General features: G+C 38.7%; 3 protein-coding genes across 4 annotated transcripts in view; 2 read left to right on the top strand and 1 right to left on the bottom strand.

Annotated features, from left to right (window-relative positions):
* The first annotated feature begins 294 nt into the window (after nucleotides 1–294).
* afmid (arylformamidase) lies at nucleotides 295–23,663 on the top strand. 2 transcript variants are annotated; one of them, XM_088342448.1, is made up of 11 exons: nucleotides 295–386; nucleotides 4,016–4,106; nucleotides 14,853–14,957; nucleotides 15,026–15,074; nucleotides 15,796–15,881; nucleotides 17,411–17,483; nucleotides 17,552–17,649; nucleotides 17,718–17,796; nucleotides 19,909–20,044; nucleotides 20,974–21,078; nucleotides 22,897–23,663. In XM_088342448.1, the coding sequence occupies exons 1-11, from the start codon at nucleotides 357–359 to the stop codon at nucleotides 22,924–22,926; spliced, it is 882 nt and encodes a 293-aa protein (XP_088198574.1). In that variant the 5' UTR covers nucleotides 295–356; the 3' UTR covers nucleotides 22,927–23,663. The 2 variants fall into 2 exon arrangements, with proteins under 2 accessions (XP_088198574.1, XP_088198573.1); XM_088342447.1 differs by lacking the exon at nucleotides 295–386 and having other exon boundaries at nucleotides 3,734–4,106.
* Nucleotides 6,546–10,349, bottom strand: LOC148361697 (uncharacterized). The gene is made up of 3 exons (XM_088342891.1): nucleotides 9,936–10,349; nucleotides 6,661–7,409; nucleotides 6,546–6,550 (listed from the first exon to the last, which is right to left on the bottom strand). Exons 1-3 carry the CDS (start codon nucleotides 10,169–10,171, stop codon nucleotides 6,546–6,548), a joined length of 990 nt encoding a protein of 329 aa, XP_088199017.1. The 5' UTR covers nucleotides 10,172–10,349.
* The window catches only part of cant1b (calcium activated nucleotidase 1b), a 26,369-nt gene continuing 20,953 nt past the window's right edge, over nucleotides 21,017–26,432 (top strand). The window contains exon 1 of the mRNA XM_088342446.1: nucleotides 21,017–21,078. The gene's annotated coding sequence lies outside the window, so the exon portion shown is untranslated. The remainder of the gene's footprint in view (nucleotides 21,079–26,432) is intronic.

The raw sequence follows: 26,432 nt of genomic DNA, 5'->3' as shown, positions 1-26,432 counted from the left end.
GGAATTTTTTTTCATTAGAAAATAAAATAAAAAGTCCAGATGGTCATTTTGAGGCTAAGGGGTTAAAGGTTGTGTATTTTTCTTTAAACAATAAATGTCGATCAAACAATGACACAAACAAACTGTTATGTGGTTGTGCTGTACTTGTTTTCTGAATAGTACACTCTATTGTGTCATCAAACATTAAAACTTTGCAACGTGAATAGTAGCAAGCGTATTCATTAGATTATTACTCTTTGAACGGGTCTGCCGAGGGGAGGTCGAGGGTCTAAAGTCCAAAGCATTCCATTTCACTGCCGGTTTCACTGCTTATCTGTCAAGAGTTTAACAAGGCTGCTCTCTTTGAGGGATACAATATGATACCCTGGACTGCCATGAAGAAAGATGTAAGTATTGGAATGTCGTTTCCATCGTAAAATAGCATCGAAGTACTGTAGTTGCTAATATGTCCTTAACTGGTGTTTGTCAACCTGTGTGCCAGGGCACACTAGTAAGCCATGAGACCTTGTTTAGCGAGGCACGGGAAATTTTCTTTTTAAAAAAAACAACTAGATTTTCAGTGGGTTTTTTTTTTCTTCCAATGATCACAACTAACAGTCATCCATATCAGTTAGTGGCAGTGTCATGAATACTCATTGCCCTCATCTGTGCCCACTCGTTTGGTGCCAGCTGTTGCTTGTTCCCTGATTAATTCCCCTCTTATTTATACCCTGTACGCCAGTCTCTCACTGTCAGTCTGTCAGCAAACCTCTGCATACGCAAGGCAAGCACTTTGACCCTGGCTCCCGTCGGTCCAGTTTTCATCCATATACCACTCGTCTGTTCCTGATTCCCCGTTTGTCTCCGGCTATCGACCCGTTTTGTCCTTTTTACCACGCTCTGATCTCCCGCTCCGGCTACGACCCGTTTTTGACCACCAACCACGCTCTGATTCCCCGCTCCAGCTATCGACACGTTTTGCCCTTTTGACCACGCTACGATCTCCTGCTCCAGGAGATCCACTTTCGCATTCTGTTCACGTTCCGATCTCGTGAGCGGCTTGCTTGCCTCGTCCAGCGAGCACCGGATTGCTGGCGTGTCTTTTCCTCTATTTCGCAAAAAACTTGTGTAAACGTTACGCATCTGGGTCCTCCTCCTTTTGTGGTTCTGACGGGCAGCAGAACATAATTTATTTTCTTTTTATACATTAGTTATCCGCTCATGTGGAAGGTCAGTGTAATAAATGTAATACCTTATTTTGTTTGATGAGGGTTAAATGCTCATGTTAAAAGTTTGATTTATGTTTAGAAAGTTAAAGGTTAAATGCACATATTTAAATATGATCATTGATAATTCAAGTTTTTCTACTCACCTATTAGGTTTTTGGTGTATTGTCATTATTGGTCATTTAATGCTTACAGATATGTCTTGTTTTAGCCCTTTATATAATTTTCCCATTTTTAGATATTATTTTGTGTAAAACTATTTTTAAAGATGTTTGAAGCAGTGGAATGTTTATATCAAAGCATTTCTTATGGAAAACCAAATGTGTCCCGTTTTTTCCCCCGCCTTCTTTTTAAAATAGGCATTAGTCAAGTCAAGTCACATTTATTTATACAGCCCTTAATCACAAAAATGTCTCAAAGGACTGCACAGGATTACATTTACACAATTACCTGATCTTAAACCAACATGCGGGCAAGGAACAACTCAAAACCTCAGCGTGAGGAAAAAGAAACCTTGAGAAGGGACCTCACAAGTGGTAATCCCCCTTCCAGGACGACCATGGTGAAATAGATTTAGCATACCAGTACACAAACATAGTAAACATTAGGTGGTTAAACCCACCAAATTCCAACCCTAGTGCCAAGCAGGGAGGCAATAGGTACTAATGTTGCAAGAATTTGTCAAGTTTTGAACCTGTGATCTCCCAGCCTCGGGGCGGGCGCCCAACCCTAAGGCCACCGACCGGATACCAATGTGCTCCAACTTTAACCAGACCCGAGCTTTGGCGGTCTCCAAGTAAATTGAGATCCCCGTTTTAAGTATTATTACCTTCATTTTTTTCATGGCCCATAATAAATGTCCATAATTGATATGTAATCCTTGCACTAATACACGATTCATAGAGCTCTGTTTGTGTAGCATGGGGTCAATCCGTAGAGGGTGAGGATCCTTCAGTGGACAATGCCATTCAAAACTAATGCTAGCTGCCTTTAATCACGAATCAAGAAATGGAGTGGCCGGCCACCAGTGTCGGGGTTATTTTTAACCTGACTTTTGGTGAAATATGGCAACAATTTTAAGCGTTTACCAAAAATATAAGCACTTTTCAAACATTGAAATTCAAGCATTCTCAAGCACTTTTGTTCTGTGAAGAATCCAGAAGGGTGATTTGATTATGGCTTTCTGGAAAACAATCATATTTTACATTTAGGCACTCCTGCAATTGTCACACTTTTTCTGTTACAAACTGACCCCGGCCCCTCATCAGGGAACGTAGAAATTATGTGGCCCTGGCCTCAAAGGAGAAAGTTTAGGGGCATGAACTTACTTACTCCTAGTGGTACAAAAAACTTCAGTCCAGTAATTGGGTTTAATAAAGCGAATGAGCAAAAAATGTGCAGGTTTTTCAGCTAGCTGTCTGACTACTTTTTTAGCTTTGTAGCTAGCTATCCTCGTATATTTTTAGCTACCTAGCTTTTTACATTTTTTTTTGCATGGTATCGAGCTTTTTTACTATTTTGGCTAGCTATCTAGCTCCAAATAGTTTTTTTTACCTGAGTATGAACTTTACATTACAATATTATTAGAATTTATGTAATCATACTTGGCATTTGGATTCTATGTAAACCAAGTTCATACCTGTCAACCTGTACGTTTTTGCCGTACAAAGTACCCATATTATGCATTTTAAGACGTGTATGACGTACAAGAAAATCCCTACGGAAAAATGCAAATTTGTCAATTATGTCTACCATCCGGTATACACAGACTATCACGAAACGGCAAATCTATCAAGTCAAACGAGTTCGCCGTGGTAGCTTCTATCTCGGTATTGTTTATTTTGTTGCAAACGAAGCGAGCGTTTGATGCTACTGTGCGTATGCGTCTGCCGCCTGGGGATTTCCCATCATACATCATTCTGTGGTAGTTGGGTAGTGAAAGGAAATCCGTCTCTTTTTAGAGAACCAGCTTTTTCGGCTCAAGTCATTCAAGAGAGCCTCAAATGGCTCACTTGCTTTGATGCATTATATTACGAATTTTTATGTTGTATAAAGAAGTTAAGAAAAAAAGGAAGTATAAAAGGAGAAAATGAAAAAAGACAGGTTTGTGGTTATCCGTTTAATCAGTATATTACCAACAACTATTTAATGCTGAAAATTAATTAATAATTTGAATAAGAAAATGTATTATTCTACTTATATTTGCAAGTATTTTTTCCTTCTACGGTGAACGTCCAAGCTACATGATTTTTGAACTTTTTTATAATAAGCCTCATTCATGTCGAGCAACTCAGTATATCACAACAAGATGTTCATTAACAATATATATCATATAACAAAACACATGTACAATATAACGTTTTAAACTACACAAACGAATAAAAAAAAATATGGTGTAAGATTTTTTTTTTTGTATTTTGTGAGGGAAAATACGACAGTTTGTAAGGGCATGGAGCCGTGGAGGTTGACAGGTATGCAAGTTACACATTTAGATTTTCCATATTTTGCTTAACATATTCCGTTCCTCCAAAACTATTTTATATAGCTAATGTTATATTTTACTAGTTATTTTGTTGTTTTTGTTGTGCTTTGTACAGCCCTTTGAGACTTTTTGTGATGAAGGGCTATGCAAATAAATTTGACTTGACTTCAACTGACAAAAGGGGCGGACCAGCCAAACCATAACAGAGGGGGGCGCTGTTTCCCTGTCATCCCGCTAATGTGGCTAATGATGGTGGACGCCGTGTGCAGGCGTCTCGGTTCACTTCAGCAGCATGACGTTTGTGTCGTGTTCCTGCTTGTGTGATCAGGAACTGGAGCTTCAGTATTCACCCAGCCGGTGGTCGCACAGGATGGCGGCAGACGACGTGATCAAGGCCCACGTCAAGGCTTTAAAGGAAGGTTGGTCGCTTTTAAAGTTCAACTTCACCTCGATCCGTTTTAACACTGTTACTACATGTACACAAAAACCTACGATCACAATTTGGCAAACAGATATTGTTTTTCATAAAACCACAGGAGATATTTTGTCTGTCTGAGTGTTTATTTACATGAATACGGGTTGGCGATGTTCACTGGCGAGACAGGACGCTCCACACGGTGGGTGTCTGCAGGTGTACTTCGTTTTAGTGTCATATTTGAATATTTATTACATAGGCAATCAAAAATAAGGAAATACTAAAGAGTATGCTCTACTAGCACAATACATTGTAATTTTAGACTTCTTTTTTAGATTACCATTGTATGTTTCAGTTTAGCTTTGTGGTGGTGAGTAAACTGCGGTCCGTGGGCTGTATGCAGCCCGGCAGGCTTTTTAATCCAGCCTACTAAACAAAAATGATACAAAATATAATGAAAATGTATACAATAAAGTAATACTAACAAAAAAAACAAATACTTTTTTTTAAGTCCCAGCTTCTGTCTCATTTCCCTTTGTGTGTATACCAGACATGGGACCAAGTCACACATGTGCAAGTCTCAAGTAAGTCCCAAGTATTTTTTTCTTGGGCAAGTCAAGTCAAGTCAAGTCACAGGCTGTGTCAAGTCAAGTCAAGTCAAGTCCTGTAATAGGTCAAGTCAAGTCCAAGTCAAGTCACCTTTGGCGTACTGTTGTAATTTTAGCTTCAGAATCTGATCTTAATAAAGTGAAAGGCAATATATAAGAAATCAAGTAATCATCCTTGGCTAATGTGCCTAACCTGTAATAAAATATTTGTATCCTAAATACTCATGTTCAGTAAAATACATCATAGACTCAAACAAACAGTGATATCGTCAGTATTTGGTATTTATTGACAGAAAAAGTGATCTGTAGATCGAAACCCAAACTTTTACTTTTTTTTTACTTTTACAAAGTAACAATAACAGCTAAAACAAATACTAACTTACAGAGGATTAAACTGTCACATTTCTCTTGCTCTTTTCTTTGCAGATTTCTCTCTCACACGCTTTCTGTCACTCACTCAAACAGTATATCCATAAGTCAATCCCTTTTTATGAGGAAACAAATAACAGCTAAAACAAATAGCTTATTATTATTAAACTTTGTTACATTTCTCCTCTCTCTCTCACTCACACACTCACACACACTCACACACTCTCACTCACTCACTCACTCACTCACTCACTCACTCACTCACTCACTCACTCACTCACTCACAATGACACAAATTAACTCACTCACTCAGTCACTGTATATCCATCAGTCATTCCCTTTTTACAAGGTATTGCATTTGCAAAATAGAAGATTAGACAGGGTCTTATCTGCAAGCCGAGCTCGATGGGGTCTCATAATGATTCCACCATGGCTGAAGACTCTTTCCACTGGGGAACTTGAGGCTGGCACTGACAAAGCTTTCATTGCAACAGGAAAAAGGGCAGGGAGGACAGCCCTGTTTGCGTCCCAGAAGGACAGACAAGGCTGCCCACAACAAAGAGAAAAATAGTTATTTAGTTGTGTCTCTGGGTTGGTGGTTGGGTCCTGCTTGCGGCGTTTTTTGTAGCCTGAGAATAGGCCAGTGCTGTCTTCTTGCTGGCTTTCGCTTTCCTCCTCTAGGAATTCAGGACTCTGGGATGTTGTGTGAGGTTGCACCTCACGTAGAATCAGATCTAATTAAAACAAAGAAAAAAAAGGGCAAGCGTAAGATCTCATGAGCATTATTCAAAATTGAACATCCACAGTTTGATACGCTTGCAAAATCATCTCTAAAATGGATTATAATACTCATATAACTGTTTTGAATTACATTTCCATAATTTGATAATGGTGACACGCCTAAGTGTACATCACGTTAAAAAAAAAAAATCCACTGACCTTTTACCATGTCAACAATGTTATTCTTGACATCATCGGTGACAAGCACATCATGCTGAAGCCACATCATGGAGAAAGCCGGGTCCAGGACAGCTGACCTGATGTAGACTGGGTCTGCAAATGGCAGCTCTTCCCCTGATGCAGCTGACAACATCTTCACATTAACGAAGATTCCCCGGAACCGTTTCTTCAAAGAGAATTGCAGGCTATGGATCATGCTTCCCAGGAAGCGCACTTGCGGCTTGAGTCTTTCCAAGTGGTGGTTAAGAGACAATACACAGGGGAGGACAGAGCTAATCGTCACAATCTTCTCTCCCTGAGTAAGATCAGTGGCCTCTGCAAATGGCTGTAGCACATCACAAAGTTCCTTCATCAAGTTCCACTCCCTAATTGAGAAGACCAGCTCACTGTGTCCCGTGTTCTGAACAACACTGCACAAGTCCTGGTGACTGAATGAGAGCACTGCCTTGACTTGTCGGAAAGTTGAATTCCACCGTGTGTTTACAGCAGCGGGTATCCCTCGCTGATCAAACTTCTCCTCAAACGCATCTTTAAAGGTGCTGGATGTATGCAAGAGAGAGCTAAGCTTGGAGCATTTTGCAAAGGAACTGTTCATGATCCGTGCATCCTTGAGACCATCACCAACAGCTAACTGCAGAGTATGCGCAAAGCATTGCTGACGTTTAGGGCTTCCTCTGTTGATTGTGCGGTCCACAGTCTCCCAGTCACCTCTGGAGAGGTCTTCCCACAATTCTTCATCATCCAGATTGTCATCATCGGTTACTTCGTCATCTTGATCCTTCGGAAAACAGACTGAAAATGCTCGCTTCATATTCGCAGCATTATCACAGATTATGAAGTCGAGTTTTTTCCGAATGCCATAATCCTCACACAGGGAATCAAAGGCTTCAGCAATGCGCTCTCCTGTGTGAGATCCCTTGAATCTGCTGCATGCCAGCAGGTATGACTTCAGCATGACTCCTTCTGAGGTTGTTAAGACATGGCCAGTGACTCCCAAAAAGCCGCGCATCCTCCTATCTGACCAAATGTCTATGGTAACCGACACATGGTCTACACCAGCAAGAATCACTTTGATCTTTTCTTGCATGTCTGCAACAAGTGATTCTATTGTTGAAGTTATTGTTCTGCGGCAGATAGGCTGGTATTTGGAGTCGACCACAGACATGAAGTGCCTGAAATGTTTATTTTCCGTCATTGAAAGGGGCATGCTACATCCAATCACAAGATCTGTAACAATAGCATTGGTTATGGACTTCTGTTTGGGATGATTTGCTGAATATGCTTCCAGAGGACGAGACTGGATGAACTGTGATATTGCAGGCTGTGTAGTATCAGTGCAGGCGTTTCTTGTCCTTTCATACTCTGCATATCTGTGAAGCAGATGCAAAAACAAGAATGAGATGTCCTGTATGGTTGGGCAGACATGAAATCATGACATATGGTTAAAAAAACAGTTGTTTGAAACTTTCTGTATTTTTTTTTATCTATCTTCTGGATGATATTACTTAATATCAAATCAACTGTAACTGAAGCTTTTACCACATTTTTTTACTTTTTTATGCTCATAAAGCTGGTATATCTTAACCATGTGATAGTTAATAAATAAAACAATTTATTTAACATTTCCAACCATGAAATCAAAATTTTTAAAGAAAATAATGAGCTAATATTTATTTTTATACTAAAAAGTTACTAAAAAAAAACTACAAAAAAAACTTCCATAATTGTCGACTTAGTGGTCTTAATTATAAGATTGGATTAACATTATTGTCACTATTTGATTTGGAGACTACTGGCATAACTTTTGATCTAGCCTGCACGATTGAGGCGGTTTTAGCGTGATGACGTTGTAGTCTGATTGGTTGTAGCATAGTCCAGTAGTACACAGAGGCATTTGATCAACGCAGCCTCTCGGATGGTTGGCCAGACTAAACTCGTGTGATGAGTTTATCACACGTTTATCACAGTTTATTAATAGTCGCGATAGCCAGGCTTTATTGTTGCACTTTTATTGCACTTTATTGTTGTCAATGTCTACGCATAGGACAGTGTGGAACGTAATTTCGATTCCGTTTTATGTCAAGTACATTTGAAGGAACTGGCAAATAAAACTGACTTTGACTTGACTATGTACGATCAGCATGCCTGTGAAAAAGAGCGGATCCCCCTGCAGCTGCCGCCAACCCCACACTCTCCCCAATCGTGGAAGGTGCCCTTTTGCCAACACTTCCAAATTATATGCAGATTGAGACTATAACATTAAGGCAAAGACACATTTTTCAGGGATGTGATTTTTCCGCTAATTCGCGGAATTCCGCTTTCGCTCCAAAAATAAAATTTTAAAATTTCCGATTCTTTTAAATGGTAAAAAAAACGATTTCGTCTCGACAGCGTTCCATTTTAGTGTTTCCGTAACTGAAATGAAACGTACTTGCGATTGGTTGAAGTCTCCGTGTTGACCAATAAACGCGCTCCTTATAAAGGCGTAGGAGTATGCCATTGTTCATTTCTCACACGTTTTTGCCGAGTGTTTAAAGAAAGATGTCCGAGATCGAACGCAAAGATGCTCCGCGAGTTAAAGAAATTGCTAAGATCGTAAAAAAACAAGTTTCGATCGGACTGGTTAGAGAAGGAATTATCTACAAATGTTGGTGACCCCGACGTGATCCAATGTAGCGAGCAGAGACGGGAGTCGTAAGCGGAGTGTCAAACAAAGGTGCCAACGAAAGCTGCTTTAATGACATTTAAACTGGCGATAACAAAACAAACACGAGAGTGGCTAGAACCGGCCGAATTAAGAGTCCCCCTAGGAACTCGCTAACTAAACAATGGTTCCGTGGGTGAATTATGTACAACCCACTACAGTACTTTCATTTATAGATAACATCTTCTTCTATAACAAAGACATTTATGGTATGTTCTAATATGAGTTACTTTTCATTTGGTCATGATACAATTATTTGTTCATGAAATTTGAACTCTTCAACATGATTTATGTGTTAACTTAGTAATCACATGAGTTAGATATGATGATATTCTCAGTGATAGTTTTTAATAGCAAAGGCAGTCCAATGTTTTTTAATGTGACTGATTTTGAGTTGACTTAAACTGTAATTTTATATGGGATAGTTCAAAATACATTGAAAATGTATGCTGTTGTTTTGTCTATTTCTTTGTCATCTGAGTGCATTGAAAGTACTTAAAAACACGGAAAACCCATGACCTCCGGGGGGCTTCGCCCCACTTCTCCCCCCACCAGGGCACTGCCCTGGACCTAGCTGGGTGCCCGCGGCCCCCAGACCCCCGCCTAATTTTCAGATAATTTCACTTTGGTCAAATCACATCCCTGATTTTTGATCATGTACAGTGCACGTGTCCTTCTCAACTTCACCGCTTAGCCTACCCTATTTTCTCAATTAGACAGCCCGTTTATCCGTAGCTCCTAGCTCAATATGCCTGGCTTGTCTTTTGCGTTACCCGTTGTAGGATAGACGAGGCACTATGAGCACAAATGCATTCGTTTTACTCAAACATACTGCAATGTTTATAAAAGTAAATGAATGAAGCATCATTGACGCAGGTTACGATAACCTCTCGTCTCTGCATAAGAATGTCACAATGATAAACTGAAACCCCCCTGTGCAGCGGCTAAATCGCCCTGCCGCTCACTCTTAGCTAACAACCAAAGAGTAAGCAACTGGACTTTTTAGAGATTGAGCTGTAGATGTTCCTCATGGAAGTTCCTCAAGCTCAAATTAGAAGTCCAGTTGCCTACAACTAAACTGTATGGATAAAATGACCTGGGTGAATGACAATATTCACAGACATTAGCCAACATCCAACTCACCAGATATTAACACATTGACAAACAGATATTAACACTGACAAACACTTACTGGGCAGAATGGCTCTTCAAATGTCGGATGAAATTTGAGGTGGTGGTCTGGCTGTCCGAAATTTTCCCGTTGCAAAATTTGCACTGCGCTGTTCGCCGTTTACCTTCTTCACAGAAGTTTTTGAAGCCAAAAGTTACTACCCTCGGAGCAGACATGCTGACTTCAGGTGGTTGCCGTGGAGGTGTGTGGCGCATGGGCAGAGTGGGCGTGACATGAGAGCGTTTCTCAGCCCGCATCCCGTACTGTAATTGTCAACATTATTTAAATAATGAAATATATATATATATATATGAACACGCAAGTCATTCAAGTCATCGTGGCTCAAGTCAAGTCAAGTCCCGAGTCTTAGATTGCCAAGTCCAAGTCAAGTCACAAGTCATAAAAACAGCGACTCGAGTCGACTCGAGTCCAAGTCACTAAGTCTCAAGTCCCCATGTCTGGTGTATACCATCTAACACTACTACAAAAGTACCGCAAAAAAATATATAATATATAACAATGATATCTAATTGAAAACTAGGACCAAATTCATGTTTTTACTTTCATTCTGTAAATTAAATAAATACCACAGAAAAAGTACCAAATACTGCTACAGTAATACTCTCTATCTGTCTATCTACCATGGTCATATCCCTCAAGAGGGGTGACCGACAGCAAGACAAACACATACAATAACAAAGATAATTAAAAGGGAAAAAAATAAAAAAAACACAAACATTTTTGGACCATGCCCAACCCAAATGCCAAAACACCCAAACAAGTTAAGCACCTCGGCACTCAAGTTGGTCATGCTTTCGTCCCTCCAGATGAAACGGGACACAAGAAAGCCGCCATGTCACCCGAGTCAGGGTGACACAACACTCTTCTGTTCAACAGCAGGGCCCGACAGCTTTCACTGGTTTATCCCTGCCGCATCATACGGGTTCCCTGCCCATCCCTTAGAACACGTCAAAACATCCCACTATCCTTTTACAACACCTCTTCACTCATTCCTATCACCAACAAGAGCTCTAGCTTCCACTATATTTAGACATCTTTCCTGCAGTGCACTCTTAACACCATCCATCCACGTCAATCGCGCCCTTCCTCTTGGTCTCCTTCCATTTACTTCTGCTCCGTAGATCCTCTTCACCATTCGCTCCTCATCCATCCTCTCCATGTGTCCAAACCAACTGAGTACTCTCTTATCCACACGCTTGCTCAGTTTCACTACTACTCCAATTCTCTACTACTCGGAAGAGCACCCAAAACCTTGCTTCCTTGATTCACTCTGTGCAATACCTCACACTCCATTCCACCAACTGCAGCCACATCACAACCCAAGTACCTAAAGCTTTCAACTTCTTCCAGCACCTGTCCATGCCAGCTTATTTCTAACGCCGTGCCCACTCTATCACGTGAACACTTCATCACCTTACTCTTCCCAACATTCACACATAACTTAAGCCTATCACATACTCTTCCAAACTCCATTAGCAACCTTCTCAATGTTTCCTCAGAATCAGCCACAAACGCTGTGTGATCTGCACATAAAAACACTTTAATTCTTCCTACAACTTTCCACCCACTCCATACATTGCCATCACTTGTCACAACGCCTCTCTATCAACTCTGTCATACACCTTTTCCAAGTCCATACATACTCTTCCATACAGCTTACCCGGCACAAACAACAAACTGATACCTCTTGAATTGCTACATTCATACTTATCACCTTTACCCTTATACAATGGCACCACAACCCAGAAATACTACTACTCTACCAAAGTCAAGTTATGTTTATTTGTATAGCCCTTAATTACAAGAAGGGCAGCACATACTTACAGAAATACTACAAAAGTTAAACTACAGTAATATTACATAAATTCAATAACAAGAAATACTACAAAAATACTACTATTGAAATATTTCAAAAAATACTTATACAGAATTACTATATAATAATAATAATAATAATAATAATAATAATTTCCTTGTATTGTCATTCTGTGTAACAATGTACACAGAACGAAATGTCGATTGCACCTGACCCGTTGTAGCGAGCCGATGCAGCCGCAGCCAACAGAGGGCGCCGCCGACCACTTTTTAAGTCTTAGGAATGACTCGGCCGGGGCGCGAACCACCGACCTCCCAGTCTCAAAGCGGGCGCCTTACCATCTAGGCTATAATACCACTACAATAATACTATAATGTAAAAAAAATATACTAAGGAAGAAAAAGAACTACAATTATACTATAATACCAAAAAATTACTAAGGAAACTTTACAGCAGAAATTCAACCAAAATACTACTACAGAAATATTACGACAGGAATACTACAAAAAGGCAACTACAGTAATATAAACATTGGATATACTACAAAAATAGAACAAGGGGAATACTACAAAAATACTATTACAGAAAAATTATGACATAAATACTAAAATTATACAACTACAGTAAAACTACAGGTATACTACCAAAAAACGAAAATGAAAAGTCTAAAAGAAAATACTACTGCAGATATGCTACAAAAACTGCACTAATACTACCATATGCTACAGAAATACTACAAAAATCCGACTGCAGAAATAGTATAAAATACTAAAAAAAAATACGACTACAATGGTACTCCAAAACTAAATTTAAATTTTAGTGCTTAAAACAGGGACCCAAAATATATTATTTTGCTTTAATTGGGAGCGTTTAAAAACAATTTTATGAAACTTATCTATTTAAAAAGACGTATAACGTATGGATGTCTGCATGTAAAATAGATTGGTCCTCAGGATGGTCCCCTTGGCCATATTTTTAACTCAATATGGCCCCGACTCCAAATAGTTGCCCACCCCTGGTTTAGCTCATATGTATAGATAGATAAGATGAAATATCTATTATTTTGGTTAGGGACATTTTCCAATAAATTAATTCAATATTATAAGGAGAGTGTATTATTCATTTAGCCCATCCTAGTGGTAAAAACTTCATTCTTATAGGAAAACACAATAATGGCTACCTGTCCACATCAGCCAATTGCTCCCCTTATAAATGATTGCAATTCCCCTTACTAAGCGATAATCAACTTTACGAACACAATATGGCACCTATTTACCCACAGTAAGACAGATTATGTAGAATAAAAGCAAAGATAATTTGTGTAAACAAGTTTAACTTATTTAGCAAATACACAACAGAGTTCTTTCAGCATCTTTCTTAGTTCTTTCCCAGGTTGCAGTAAATAAGTGTTGCTTATATGTAGCCGTGCAGTATTTCTCAGACTTCATCTGTTTTACAGATGATTTTACTCTGTAAGAGAAGTTGTCAAAACCTAGTTTAATTTTTAACAAAGATCTCAGATTATCAGTTTCCATTGTCTTCTTACACTCTATGTACTTTCCTCACGTGGCTGAAAACAGCAATTAGCAATCTACGATGATATAATCTGTTTTCAGTGACCGACACAATCTGGATCAGAGCCAAAATGGACACGATTAAATCGTTGTAACAAAAAACAAGTTATTTTATTTTATTTCCCCGTTATCAAAATGTTATATGGCAGACACCATCCGAAATAATCAAATAAACGTATAAAACGTAAAAGTTGACAAGTATGATAATAGAATAGAATAGAATAGAATAGAATAGAATAGAATATACCTTTATTGTCATTGTTACAAAATGGGTTAACATATTGTGACAACGAAATAATAATTTAACTATCATGTAAACATGCTCTTATTAAAATAATCGTAGGTCGAATTATATTTCAAAAAAGACTCAGTGGAACAGTGATTACTATTTAGTGCCTCTTGGAAGTAAAAACAACATTTAAAAAGCATTGATATTAGTAATAGGCAAAAACACAAACTTTAATAAACTTTAAAAATACCTAAAGTCGAGAAAATTGTATCTATTTACACAACATTAGGCTCACTTAGGGAGAGCTGATTGTGGACAAAAATGCGGTTTGGTCACTTTGGATCTCTGTAGTTTGTATTCTTCCCTGTGCTTTTTAGCACTTGTTTTCACGGCACAATGCAGTGGCATCTAGTGGTAAAACAATATTTGCTGTATATGAAAAATGTTTCGTGGAGATTTGAAGGTACTTTAGAAGTTTATTCTGTTTTTAATATTGGACGCTTGTAAAGAAGATCGCTTAAAATATTTCTTATTTTGACTATTATTCCCCACTGTTATCGGCTGAATTCTCGTATGCGCTATTTACACCATTGTCACTATCAGCCAGTAATATTACACCCTTTAAGAGGTTTTAGGAAAAGAAAGGGCCAAGGAAGAGCTTTTAGAACAGATTAGGAATTTGGCAGTGATTTTCTTGTACAGACTTCTGTTCTCCTTGCAAGTTCAAAATTCATTGATGTGTCCGCTCTTTGTTGTGAGTATCTACTATAAACTTATCTGTACTTATTCAAAAATGTATGGATTTCATACAGAGGGAAGAATATTATGGTAATGGTATCAGCATGTCTATCGGGATCTACAGCTCAAAATAGAATAGCATATAATAATAATAATAATAATAATAATTTCCTTGTATTGTCATTCTGTGTAACAATGTACACAGAACGAAATGTCGATTGCACCTGACCCGTTGTAGCGAGCCGATGCAGCCGCAGCCAACAGAGGGCGCCGCCGACCACTTTTTAAGTCTTAGGAATGACTCGGCCGGGGCGCGAACCACCGACCTCATTATCATTGCACAAGTACAACAAAATCAAATTTTGTCGTTAGAAAATATGTGAACATAAATAATGTATGAATATTTAAAATCAAATAACTTATATATTTTTGGATGTATTTTTAGGTTAGTGCTTGCATCACCTTTTGAAGATATCCACACAAAAATAACTAAATAACATGTGTACCTAAATCTGGATACTTTTTGTTATTATTCTTTTTTATTATTATCTTACATACAGGTACAGATCGTGCTCGTGGTTTGTCTCAAACTCTTCTCAATGTGCCATACGGGGAGGGGGAAGGTGAAAAACTAGACGTGTACCTTCCCACCACCAACTCTCTTGGTATGCATTCATCATACCTGACCAATGTAATTCACAATGATTGTCAATGCTCATTTTTTGCTTTTCAGATGTACCTCTCGTTATTTACCTTCATGGGGGATACTGGCAGTTCCTCAGGTGCGCTATAATGGTTTGCTCTTTAGAATTCGACTTGTGGCAGCATTGTTTTTCAATTCTTTGAGGGGTTAATAGTCGTAATTATAAAAGTGAGACTTAATTTGTTTTTAGATTAGATTTATAAGCTGGTTTTACTTTTTTGTAACTACAGGGATATTAATTGATTAACATTATTATTTTTCTTTCAGTTTATCCTAAACAAGGTTACAATGAACTCAAAATAAACAACTTTCATTCAAAAATTGAAAAATGACAGAAAAAAGCGTGGACAGGAAAAAAAGCGCAGTTTGACTATTTGTTGAGTACAACAACAAAAAAGATAACAAAGAGTAGTCATAATTTAAAAGTACTGTAAGTCAAGTCAAGTCAAGTGATGTTTATTTGTAATCACAAATAATAATAATAATAATGCATTTTCTTTAAAAGCGCCTTTCAGGCCACCCAAGGACATTGTACAGACAATGAAAAAATACAATTTTAAAAAGTTGTAAGCAAAATAATAAATAAAAACAAGACATAGACAAAGAGTCTCAAAGGGCTGCACAGACCACAGATTATTGCAAAACCACAGACAATTATTACACCATCCCCAAATAATGTAATAGGTCTTTCTTTATTTGGTTCTGTTTCCCTAATGAGGTGCTGTACAAGAATAGGCGATTTTCTTTTTGTTCATTGATTTCTTTTTTGTATTTTTATGCTCATGCATTTTGTTCAACAGTAAGGAGGAGTCAGGATTTATGGCCGTCCCACTGATTGACAAAGGTGTAGTTGTGGTGGCAGTTGGCTATGACATCGCACCCAGAGGTAGAATCTATTCCATTCTTGTCTATGGGTATGTTTACACGAAGGCTATAGTCGGATTTGGCTGGTATTTCGGTTTTGTGACATGTCAACGCACAAAGAAATCCTATTAAGGCCTCAGTCCGATCGCGAGTGCTCCGATTGAGATGGTTGAGTTTCATTTTCTGGTTACTCTTGCATGCATATCCATTTAAATCAGTTTACTTGTGCACAATACTCCGCGCGCAAGTTTCCTAATTTGGGATACGTTTTCTTTCTTGGTGCTTAAAGTAGGATTTGTTTGCTTTCTCCACGTGTTTGTTTAACATCCGATTTGTGAGACTGGTAGAACAACTAAGGGAGTTTAGCATTTCACTGAGATATTTTTAAACAGAAACATAATATTTCAAGAAATGTAAAGTACAGAAGAAGGCTGTAGGGTTTCAAGAAATGTGTATTAAAAATAGCTGACGATCCCTTTTATACCAGGAGAGCGCAGCGATGACAAAAACTAAACTTAAGAGGTAGTAGGAAAATCCTTATTTCACTCTAACCCTTTCTCTAAACCGAGACTTCGAAAAGAGACTGGAAAATTCTGTTAAAACTCAAGACCTTCTATTAACTGTTATGCAAAACCCTCACTTGATACAATGTAGGGACCAAATTACAACAAATGAATGGATATATGAAGAAGTCAAGTACTGTAACTATATATAGATGTTACACTTAAAGACATTAATAATCGTGAAGTGCAGTAATTACAACCAAAATTAGCAAAGGAGATATAAGTGACTAAAATAATATAAATATCATAAATGAGGCACTTTTGCAGTCTCTAAAATTTTCAACCCTCGACTTGCAGGTCAGAGAAGAATGATAGTGTACATTCAAACTCCGGCGTACTTGTTAAAAAAGCCTTACTTAAAAAAATACACTTAAATTGTATAATTCAAACATATAGTGGATTTAACGGTAGTTTCTTTTGAGTTCAAGTTATTGTCTTTTGAGTTATAACTTTAAAACTGTCAATTCGAACTAATGTTAAATCATTGAGCAATTAAATTGGTAACTCAGGAATTATAACTTTAAACTTACTTCATTTTGAATCAGATTAAAGCTAAAGTTTTAATGATGGAGTTTAAGCTTTAATGGAAGTTAACGCTGTTTTTACTTTAAAATTTTAACTCAAAGGTAAAGCAGATTTGAAGTTTGAAATTTGATGGCACCAAAAGTTCGTTGTTTTTTAATGACTTATCTCCTTTTCTTTTCACGTTTTATTTATTTCATGGTGGAATATTTACAATGAAAAGAGTGCACCCAAAAAACCTCAGAGATGCATCTTTTTAAAATGTCAGTGACGATTTGTTTGTTGTTTTGCATTCTCCCTCCTAAGTTTGTGTCAGTTTGTATATGCACGTTGTTTCATGACTGCAGAGAACAGATAGCAAAACATTTAAATTGGCTGTAGGCATTAAAGATAGGCATTTATATATTAATTGTAAATCCAATTAATGAGAGAAGCATTACTGTGTGTGAACATGTCCCTTTCTTAGGTAACATGGACTTGATGGTCTCTCAAGTGCGTAGGAGTGTTGTGTCTGTTGTACAGCAATATTCTCATATCAGGTAACTCTCTTCCTCTGTTGTCTTGAAAAAAAAAGCACTTCGTAGTCATATTACGGGTTTCTGCACAGTGGCCTGTACCTATGTGGCCATTCTGCAGGAGCTCACCTGGCCGCAATGGTCCTTTCGACCGATTGGTCACAGTATAACGTTGTACCTCAAATAAAAGGTAAGATTATTGCCCTTGACATGAAGAAGAATCTGAAAAGCTTTCGCAAGTTCTCTTTTCTTTTACAGGTGCTTTTCTCGTCAGTGGGATTTATGACCTCTTGCCTATCCTGTCTACGTACGTCAACGAGCCTTTGAAAATGACAGAGTATGTACAGGGATTTTTATGTTAGCCTGCCACTGAGCCTAAAATCATTTGGCAAAAGAGTCCGCTCACTCATGGCCTTGTCAATGCTACCAAATACTGTACTACGAATATTTTGCAGTTTACTACGGTTACAGCAATCTACGAAATACACATTTTCTATAAAAACTACAAAAATTAAAATCAAGTAACGACATCCCCTGGCTTTTGTGGTAAAGGGGACTAGAACCACATGCAAAAATCTGCTCAAGTAGCATTGCACCTTCATAAAAGCCCTTATTCTGATCCGGCCTGTCCTGAACAGACTGGTTTTGGCTCCAGAGCCAAACTGAGTTTGACATTCCTGGTTTAGACTTATAGTAACCACTTACGTCGATGATGTCATTACAGACTGAAAGTTATACGACTGTAACAAAGTAACAACTACAGATCAACCAAAAAAAGCACAGAGAGGCTGGCTGGTTGTGTGCTAACGTCGGGTGTTGGCTTAGGTGAGCAGTAGGACGGACCTGCAGCCAGGCTATTGCTTGCCTTCCGACGCCACCTCAGTCGAATTCCGGATGCAATAACAATACAGGCAGGACCTGCTGCTGATCAGCATTTCTTTGCATTCTTCTGACTTTCCTCAGAGTCCAATTTAATTAATGAATTATTTTCAATGTAACGAGCTGCTGCTAAAAGCTAGTGGTCGGTATCCTTCACAGTTTTTGATTCGGAGATGTTGACTGCGCATGTGCCGGCTGTTTGACTGACAGCATACAGCAGCCTATCACGGCCGTGCACATAGAAAATAACACCATCCTATTCAGTTGTCAAATCAAGTCATGTTGATTTGTTAAGCCCTTAATCATAAGAGGTCTCAAAGGACTGCCCACACAGACAGTAACACCCACCCAACACAGAACACCCTCCTGTCTTGTCCAGCATGGTCGCCGTGGTGACCGGCTGGCCCCGCCCCCTGGGCACCAGCTGAAGCAGGTCGCCTAATTTGCGCGTTTGCTTCTTAAGGGGGATTTTGGGTTTTGCGGGTGCTGGCTCATTGCATTTTCTGTCTGCATTTTCCGTTCTGTTTTGCTCTGTCTTGTTTTGTTTGATTCGGAGGAAACCTGTGTTTTCACGTTTTGAGTAAAAGCCTGTTTTTGTTCTGTTTTGTCCCTGAGTTTTGGACGACTTTGATAGTCAACGCAAATGAGTTCTCCCTTCCTGCCTCCTGCTTCCGTTCTGGTCCGGTCCTTGTGACACCTCCTTAATCTGTTCCCCGCTGTCTATTAGAAACACAAGGCACAATGCATTGCTATCAATGACAATAAAGACAATTCAATTGAAAATCTGTGAACGAGTAAACCAGCTATAACCAAAGTGGATGTAGCTATGGATTTCTGTAATTCTCAATTTTGGCTTGACACTATTGTTTCTTGGTTGATTATGGTTGATTAGTGCTTCTGCTCGACAGATGTAGTTACAGCCTGTTTTATGTGATGTAACTTTTTAAGTGATAACATTGTAGAACAGGGGTCTCAAACTCATGGCCTGGGGACCAATTGCGGCTCGCAAGTTTATTATTTGATCCCCCGCCTTAGTATAAACATTTATGTGCAGCCCGCGTAAGTAATGGATTGATTTATTCCTGATTGATTGATTTTTATATAATTTTTTATTAAAAATGTTTACATCTTATTTTTGTTTAGAAAAATGTTCAAAAAGCTATTAAACAACACTGGAATATTTTTAATATTGCTCTTCTTGGGGAAAACCCAGACTTTAGCTCTGGCCAACTCAAAGTAAATTTAAGTTTGTTCTCCCTGTGAGAGAAGAACCACTTACGTTGAAAATGGCACTCTTTAATGCTACCATAAAAATAATGAAATCTGAAAATTCTTTATCCATTCTGTAATATTATTTTCAATGTTTGGCAGCTCAGCCTTATTGAAAACTAAAAATTGAGGGAGGTTAAAATGACTTAGTTAGCTGACAGACGTAACAGTTCTTGGTCAATATAGACATAAACGGTATGGCATTCTTTTTTTATTTTTATGTTGCAGTTTTTCGTGTTTGTTTGGTTAAAATAATCACAACCGCCATATTGATTTTTGTTTTTATTTTTACTGTTGGCAGAGAAGTGGCCATTAGAAACAGCCCCAGCAAATTGATCCCTCAGGTCAAAGTGTCATCTTCCAGCTACCAGATAGTTGTGGCAGTTGCTGAGAATGACTCACCCGAGTTTCGCAAACAGTCAGAAGATTACTACAAGGTATGTGTTTCTTTTAAATGTTTGGTTAAATGATGATATTAAAAAGGGAACTGAAAATGATGTGCCGGACACAATTACAAGGAGATGTTGCATACCGGATTTATTGAGACTGATCTATAAATTTACTGTCAGCGATACCGATAGCATTAGTGCGCACATTTTTTTCTCAATTTGCCCCAAAAAAACTTAAAAATAAGAAATATTTTTAAAGGGACTTTTTGTATTATTTAGAGCCTTCTAATTGTAACAAAAAATAATTGATTAAAAAAAACTATTTGAATAAACAAAAATGCATGAGCTTTCATATAAATGCTTTTTAAAAATTGTTCTTCACATAATTGAATTTACATAAATTGAGGCTCACCTAGAGGGAGCTGACATGATTGTATGTCATCTTGCTGGTAAGGGTAACCCCAAAAGACAAAAACCTTTTGAAGAAACTGAAAAAAAAAATGGAGTGGTTCAGTCACTTCGAGTCTCTGTATTCTTCCATGTGCTCACTTGCACTCAATTCTCACTTGCATTTCACAATACAGCAACATTTAGTGGTCAAATATAACGCAGCGTCGCTTTGAATCCAAACTAAATATTTTCTTAATATTCCATTTATTAAATGGAAGCTTAGTATTATTTTATTTCAGGTTCTCTATTATTTCATCATCTACTATTTCAGTGCTAATACTGTCTGCACGATACTGATACTGTACATGGTATCAGTACTCACCCATCCCTACAATTATTATCAGTCCCAATGTGTTTCTTGCTCCTAAACTGCCTTCCTTGCATAGCATTATAGTTCGACCTTTCAAACACAATATGTAATTTAATAGATAAAAAATCAGTTCTATAATACCCAACAATGCTGTCATGACCTAGATTGATTATTTATACACATGTACATGCTTCTCTAGTAGATTTTTTTTTTCCAGGCTTTAAAATCAACGGGACTGAATGTGACCTTAGAAGATGTGTCAAACACAGATCACTTCAATATCATTGAGCAGCTGGTTGATGGAAATTATCACCTGACAAAGGTATGTCATTATACTCATAGTACGCTCAATTCCCAAATATTACACCAAATACTTCAGGGGTGTCAAAATTGGTTTAGCTCAGGGCTCAAATGGTAGACAAAAAACACTCTTGTGAGGGCCGGACTAGTAAATTATTGACGTAATTCTAGCTGTAGGGGTGGGGATCTTTCGGAGGCCCACAATTAGATTACCATTATGATTCAGGGATGTCCAACCAGTTTAGGGTATTCCCTGCCCACTGCTCAGAGATTGCTAGCTGGATGGATAGATTCAAGGATGTAAGATTCAATCATAAAAAGATTATTGATGTGTTTTCCACATATTCTTTCCTTCACTAAGATGTATTCTTTTGTATCAACTATGCATTTGTAAGCAAAAGCAAAACAATTGAATTCATTTCAAATAGTTTTTTTAACTCAGAGAAACTCATACAAACTAAAAAGTGACAAAAATGGAACACAAACACTAATTTAAGCACACATGATTATAATGATTGATTTCATGATTTGAAAGTCTTTTTTCCTGCTTTTTTATTTTTAATAAAAAAAACAATTAAGATTTTATGACTGTAACAAAATAACAACTATAGATCTACAAATAATAACACACGACACATATTGCAGTTGAATGGGTGGTTTTATTGTCATACAAGAGTAAAACGAAATTGGAGGGCTTTTTCTTTCAGAGTAAAAATGCAATTCAGAGAGCGGCTGGCTAGCTGCGTGCTAGCAACGGGTGTCCTCCAATTGAGCCAAGTCTCCACAAAGATTGAAAATGAAATGATCTGAAATGATCTGCATTTATATAGCATTTTCAAGTCAATGACTTCCCAAAGCGCTTTACAGTGTGCTTCACATTTCCCAATAGCGGCCTTGTATTGAAACAAAAGAGTCCCAAATGTAGTGCTTCCCCATAAGTTGTAGCTCTAGGTCATTTACTTCATTGTTAATGAGTCTGCTGTTGCTGAAATAAGGGCTCCGCAGGGGTAGCTTGCGAGGGCGGTTAGCTAAGCCGTAGCCGTAAGCCGGACCCAGAGCCTCGATATTGATTTCTCTCTCTACGCTGCTTCTGTCGATTCTCGGACCCAATATGAAATCTATGAAGCACTCGTTGGTGATTTGCCGTTTCTTTGCACTCTTCTGACTTTTCCTCAGAGTCCTATTTAATAGATGGTTTTTTTTTTTTGTAAAAGCTAGCTGTAGCAGTTCGCCGAGTTTGTTTTAATTCATAGACGTAGACTGCGCATATCACAGTCGGGCACAGCCACCCAATACACGCACACAAAATCTGCCCTGTGCTGCACTTACTCTGTGCTCTCTCTGACCACAATAAACGACAAGTTGATATAAATGACAATACTGTAAAGACAATTTAGTTAAAAATCTCCAAAGGAGTGAACCAGCAATAACCGAAGCGTGAAGAAGCAAGGGGTATTTGTACTAATTAACTCAAAGCAACCAAAAACAAGAACGCAAAGTGACAGAATGAGTACATGGATTAAACAACGACGCAAACGCTGTGGCAACGAGACCATGAATTACCGGAGTTAAGAGATTGACATGTTGGCAGTTAGCAAGGGTGAACAATAATAATCACAAAAAGGAGCGAAGGTTGTGAGTACTCTTGTATACTCCTTAAATCTTTTATAACTCACTGCTTGGAACTATTGGAACTCTTCGTGACGTCACCTCAAACACATAAATGACAGATCTGGACCACAGGCCGTATGTTTGGCACCCTGAATTACCCAGTACAAATAACCAACGAGAATAGTTTGAAATTTCTGTGCATCTTAAAACATCTTTGTTATTTCTGCAGCTCCTTTTGAAGGTGATGGGGAAGTGCTGAGGCGGACGTGTCGTTGGGCGAAAAAACCTCAAGGAGTTTTAGTCATGCGCCATATTTTCTCTGTAGTCATAATGGAATCCAAGCATCTGTGGTTAAAGTTGTTGATGAATGTTCATTCTAGTACAGGGGTTGGGAACCCATTCATGAGTAGAAATGGCTCGGAGATAAAATAGAACTGATGCAAACATTTAAAAAAGTGTTACTTTTAGTCGCACATGCAAGCAAAGACGTTACTGATGTACAAAAGGTTTGTTCCAATATTAATTGAATACAATTTTAACTACACTTTACATTCAAGGTGTCTCACCAACAAACCATGTTTTGGCTGTAAATCGCCAAATAATCCTTTATACGGAAGCTCATTGAACAATCGATGTTCATTGTAGAGACACTTTATGATGAAAAGCCACATAACAAACTTTAACCTAAAACAAACTATTTTACCCAAAATTTCTAGCAAAGCATCTATAGCAATTAGATTGGTTGAGCTGTTGGAATAGGCGGAGTTATAAACAGGGCGTACACACAATCTTTCTCCTCTCCCAGCGTCGTCTGCACTGAAGGTAAATACGTTGGTATCTTTGTTTGCAGTGTTTTGTGACATTTTTACAATAGAACTTTGCGTGCACCTTGCTTTGAAACCATTATCTGGGACAAAAACTGCAGTCAAAATATGCCTCAACACTCTTAAGTAACTGCGGTAAGACGCCAATTTGTAACGGGTATATTTATATTGATATTGGACACAGCCTCATCATCATCAAGTACAATGTGCTGAAGAAATAGCTTTTGTCTAGGGAGCAGCTTTGGTGGTTTTATTGAATTTCGTCTTAAGATATATGTTGTGGCTCTCTAAAAAAATAAAAATATTTTTTGCTTTAATGGCTCTTTGTGTCAAAAAAAGTTTCCGACCCCTGCCCTAGTTACTGTGCGTGAAGTATTTTTGGAGGGTGGAACTGGGAAAATACAATGGATTGATAGTTATTGGCAATTTTCTTCAGTGCTCGGTACGCCGTTGATGTTTTTACTGTAGTTTGTTCTCATATCACGTTTATGTTTTGTGTTTGTAACACCACCAAAGTGTTGGGTAACAATTCAATTTAGAGAACGATTTTCTTTAAAACTTAAACTACGCTGTATGAAGAAGAAGAAGAATAGAATAGAATAGAATAGAAAAATTGCAGTTTACCATGATTTGATTACAAGAACACCTCAGGTTATTTCATTCAGCGTGTATGAGAAAACAGCAGGAATGTAGCTATTAACCGTCACCTCTGTAGCGCTGATGCTATTCAGGGATTGTTTTATGTAAACTGTTGTAAGTGGAAGGTCAACCTCAATAGAATCGGGAATAGATGCCATCAATCACAACCTTTATTGCTCAACTCGTGACATTGTTTATATTCTGCCTATGTGATGTGTGTCAAAATAAAAAGATTTTGTGGTTCTGAGTCTTCTCATTTGTGGTTAAAGCAGCTCAGGCGGTACTACAGATTCTTCATTTTAGTTTAAAAAAAATGCTAAATCTTAAAAGCTGTTTTTCAAGTGTTGACATATTTATTTTCTTGTTTTTCTAGAAAAATAGATAAAATAATACTTTAAAATAAGGAAAATATCTGCATGCATAAAATTAGACAAGTTCCTATGGCAAATTAGGCAATATCTCACTGACTTAAAGGGACAGTGTGTAAGTGTCTATTCCTGTCACACCGTTCTCCGTATTTTTTCTATGTTTTTTGATCATTTCAAATTGTGTACGTTGTATAACAACTTGGACGGGATATTTTTTTGATACAGACTCAGGGTTTTTTTGTCAGACCGATCTCAACATGCCCACTTGTGAATTGGGATCTTCTCTGTCACTGGTAGCAAACAACAACGTCATCACAAATTGTTAATATTGTCCCGGTGAACTTCATAGTCTTTTTTGCTGTGAGTAAATAGGTGCCACGTTGTGTCTGGACAGCTTAATGTCACTTAATATGGGGATTTGCAAACATTAATAAGGGGAGCAATTGGCTGAATTTGACAATTAATTACATAGCGTCTCCTAGTGGTAGAAATAACCTTTTTCATTAAAACAAAGCAACATTGATTTAAATAATAAGCAAAAATACATCAACTATCATAAACATACGTTTTTAGAAATATTTAGGTCGATAAATTTGCCTTCTTTTTTTACATAAATGAGCCTCACCTATAGAGAGATGACTTAATTGTCTGCTATCTACCTAATTACTGTTCACAGTTTCCTTAACCGCATGGGGTGGCGGGGCACCAATGAGGACTCAACTCTGGAAATCCTTCTCCACTGTTGACGGTTCCTAGCCTGTTCTTGGGTCGTGGCAAAGGTGGCACCAGTCTATTCCTTAATGTTGTCGGCCCAGTTCTTTTTGGGTCTTTCTTTCCTCCTGCCCCCTTGGACTGTGCCCTTGAGAATTGTCTTGGTCAGTCCTGATGATCTTCTGAAGTGACCATACCACTGCAGTTTTCGTCTGTGCACAGTTGATGACAGTTCTTCGTAGGGTCCAATGTGCTCTCTGATGGTGTGTCGCACCATTTTGTTTGTCACATGGGCTTAGTAAGCAGCTGATGCATAGAAGTTTCATGAAGCATCGCATTTCCATAGCCTCGATTTTCTTTTCCAGTTTTGCTGTGAGAGTCCATGTCTCGCAAGAGTGGAGGAAGATGGAAGTAACCACCGCTAGCATGAGTCTGATTTTTAATTTCACTGCTATGTTCTTGTCCCTTCAGATGGGTGGGTTTAAGTCTGGCAAGTGCGGCTATGGTTTGAGCTATCCTGGCCATGATTTCTGGTTCTGACCCCTCTTCTTATATGACAGCTCCAAGCTCTTTAGATTTGGTGACAGGTTCTAGCTAACTGTGGTTCATGGTGATGTTTGTGGTTATACCTTGGGGATTGTTGGGCATTACTGGTTTTTCTGTGCTAATTTCCATCCCATACCGGCTTGATGCTTTGTCCAGACGATTGAGCAGATCTCTAAGTTCCGTCGGAGGTCACTCCCGGGCCGCGCAACGGAGCGAGTTCGGCGGACGCGGCATCACACAGCGCGACGCGAGAAAAGGCGACGGGCGTGATCGGGGAGCCCGCTCGTCCGACGACCCCAGTAGCGCAGCGCGAGACAGGCGGCCGTCTGCGCGCGGCAGGCGAAAGGCGGCGGACGTGCGCGGGACCCCAGTAACTGTCGGTGTTATGCGTATCGCGCCCGAAAGTACCCGCGCCGCGGGTTAGGGGCTCGCTCGCGAGAGCGACCGAACGGCACCTGCGGTGCGGCGCAAGTAAAAACCCTGTCGTGAATTGGTCTCCGATCGTCCCGGGCGGACGTAAAATCGCCCAGCTGTACGACTCTTAGCGGTGGATCACTCGGCTCGTGCGTCAAAGAACGCAGCAAGCTGCGAGAACTAATGTGATTTGCAGCTGCGATTGGCTGGCAACCAGTTCAGGGTGTCCCCTGCCCACTGCCTGGAGATGGCTGGGATGGACT

The sequence above is a fragment of the Urocampus carinirostris genome, chromosome 8 (assembly GCF_059441175.1).
Source record: "Urocampus carinirostris isolate Australia breed hairy pipefish chromosome 8, RoL_Ucar_1.0, whole genome shotgun sequence".
NCBI lineage: Eukaryota > Metazoa > Chordata > Actinopteri > Syngnathiformes > Syngnathidae > Urocampus > Urocampus carinirostris.
The sequence above is the reverse complement of the archived record's forward strand: the minus strand, read 5'-3'. Positions and strand labels throughout refer to the sequence as shown.

Excerpts from the sequence above, each read along its gene's own strand:
- afmid (XM_088342447.1), top strand. The coding sequence starts at position 3,980 with ATGACGTTTGTGTCGTGTTCCTGCTTGTGTGATCAGGAACTGGAGCTT. Across the intron at positions 4,107-14,852 it reads CGTCAAGGCTTTAAAGGAAG|GTACAGATCGTGCTCGTGGT; the intron begins GTTGGTCGCTTT and ends TCTTACATACAG. Across the intron at positions 14,958-15,025 it reads TCCCACCACCAACTCTCTTG|ATGTACCTCTCGTTATTTAC; the intron begins GTATGCATTCAT and ends TTTGCTTTTCAG.
- LOC148361697 (XM_088342891.1), bottom strand. The coding sequence starts at position 10,171 with ATGCGGGCTGAGAAACGCTCTCATGTCACGCCCACTCTGCCCATGCGC. Across the intron at positions 7,410-9,935 it reads TTGAAGAGCCATTCTGCCCA|ATATGCAGAGTATGAAAGGA; the intron begins GTAAGTGTTTGT and ends TCTGCTTCACAG.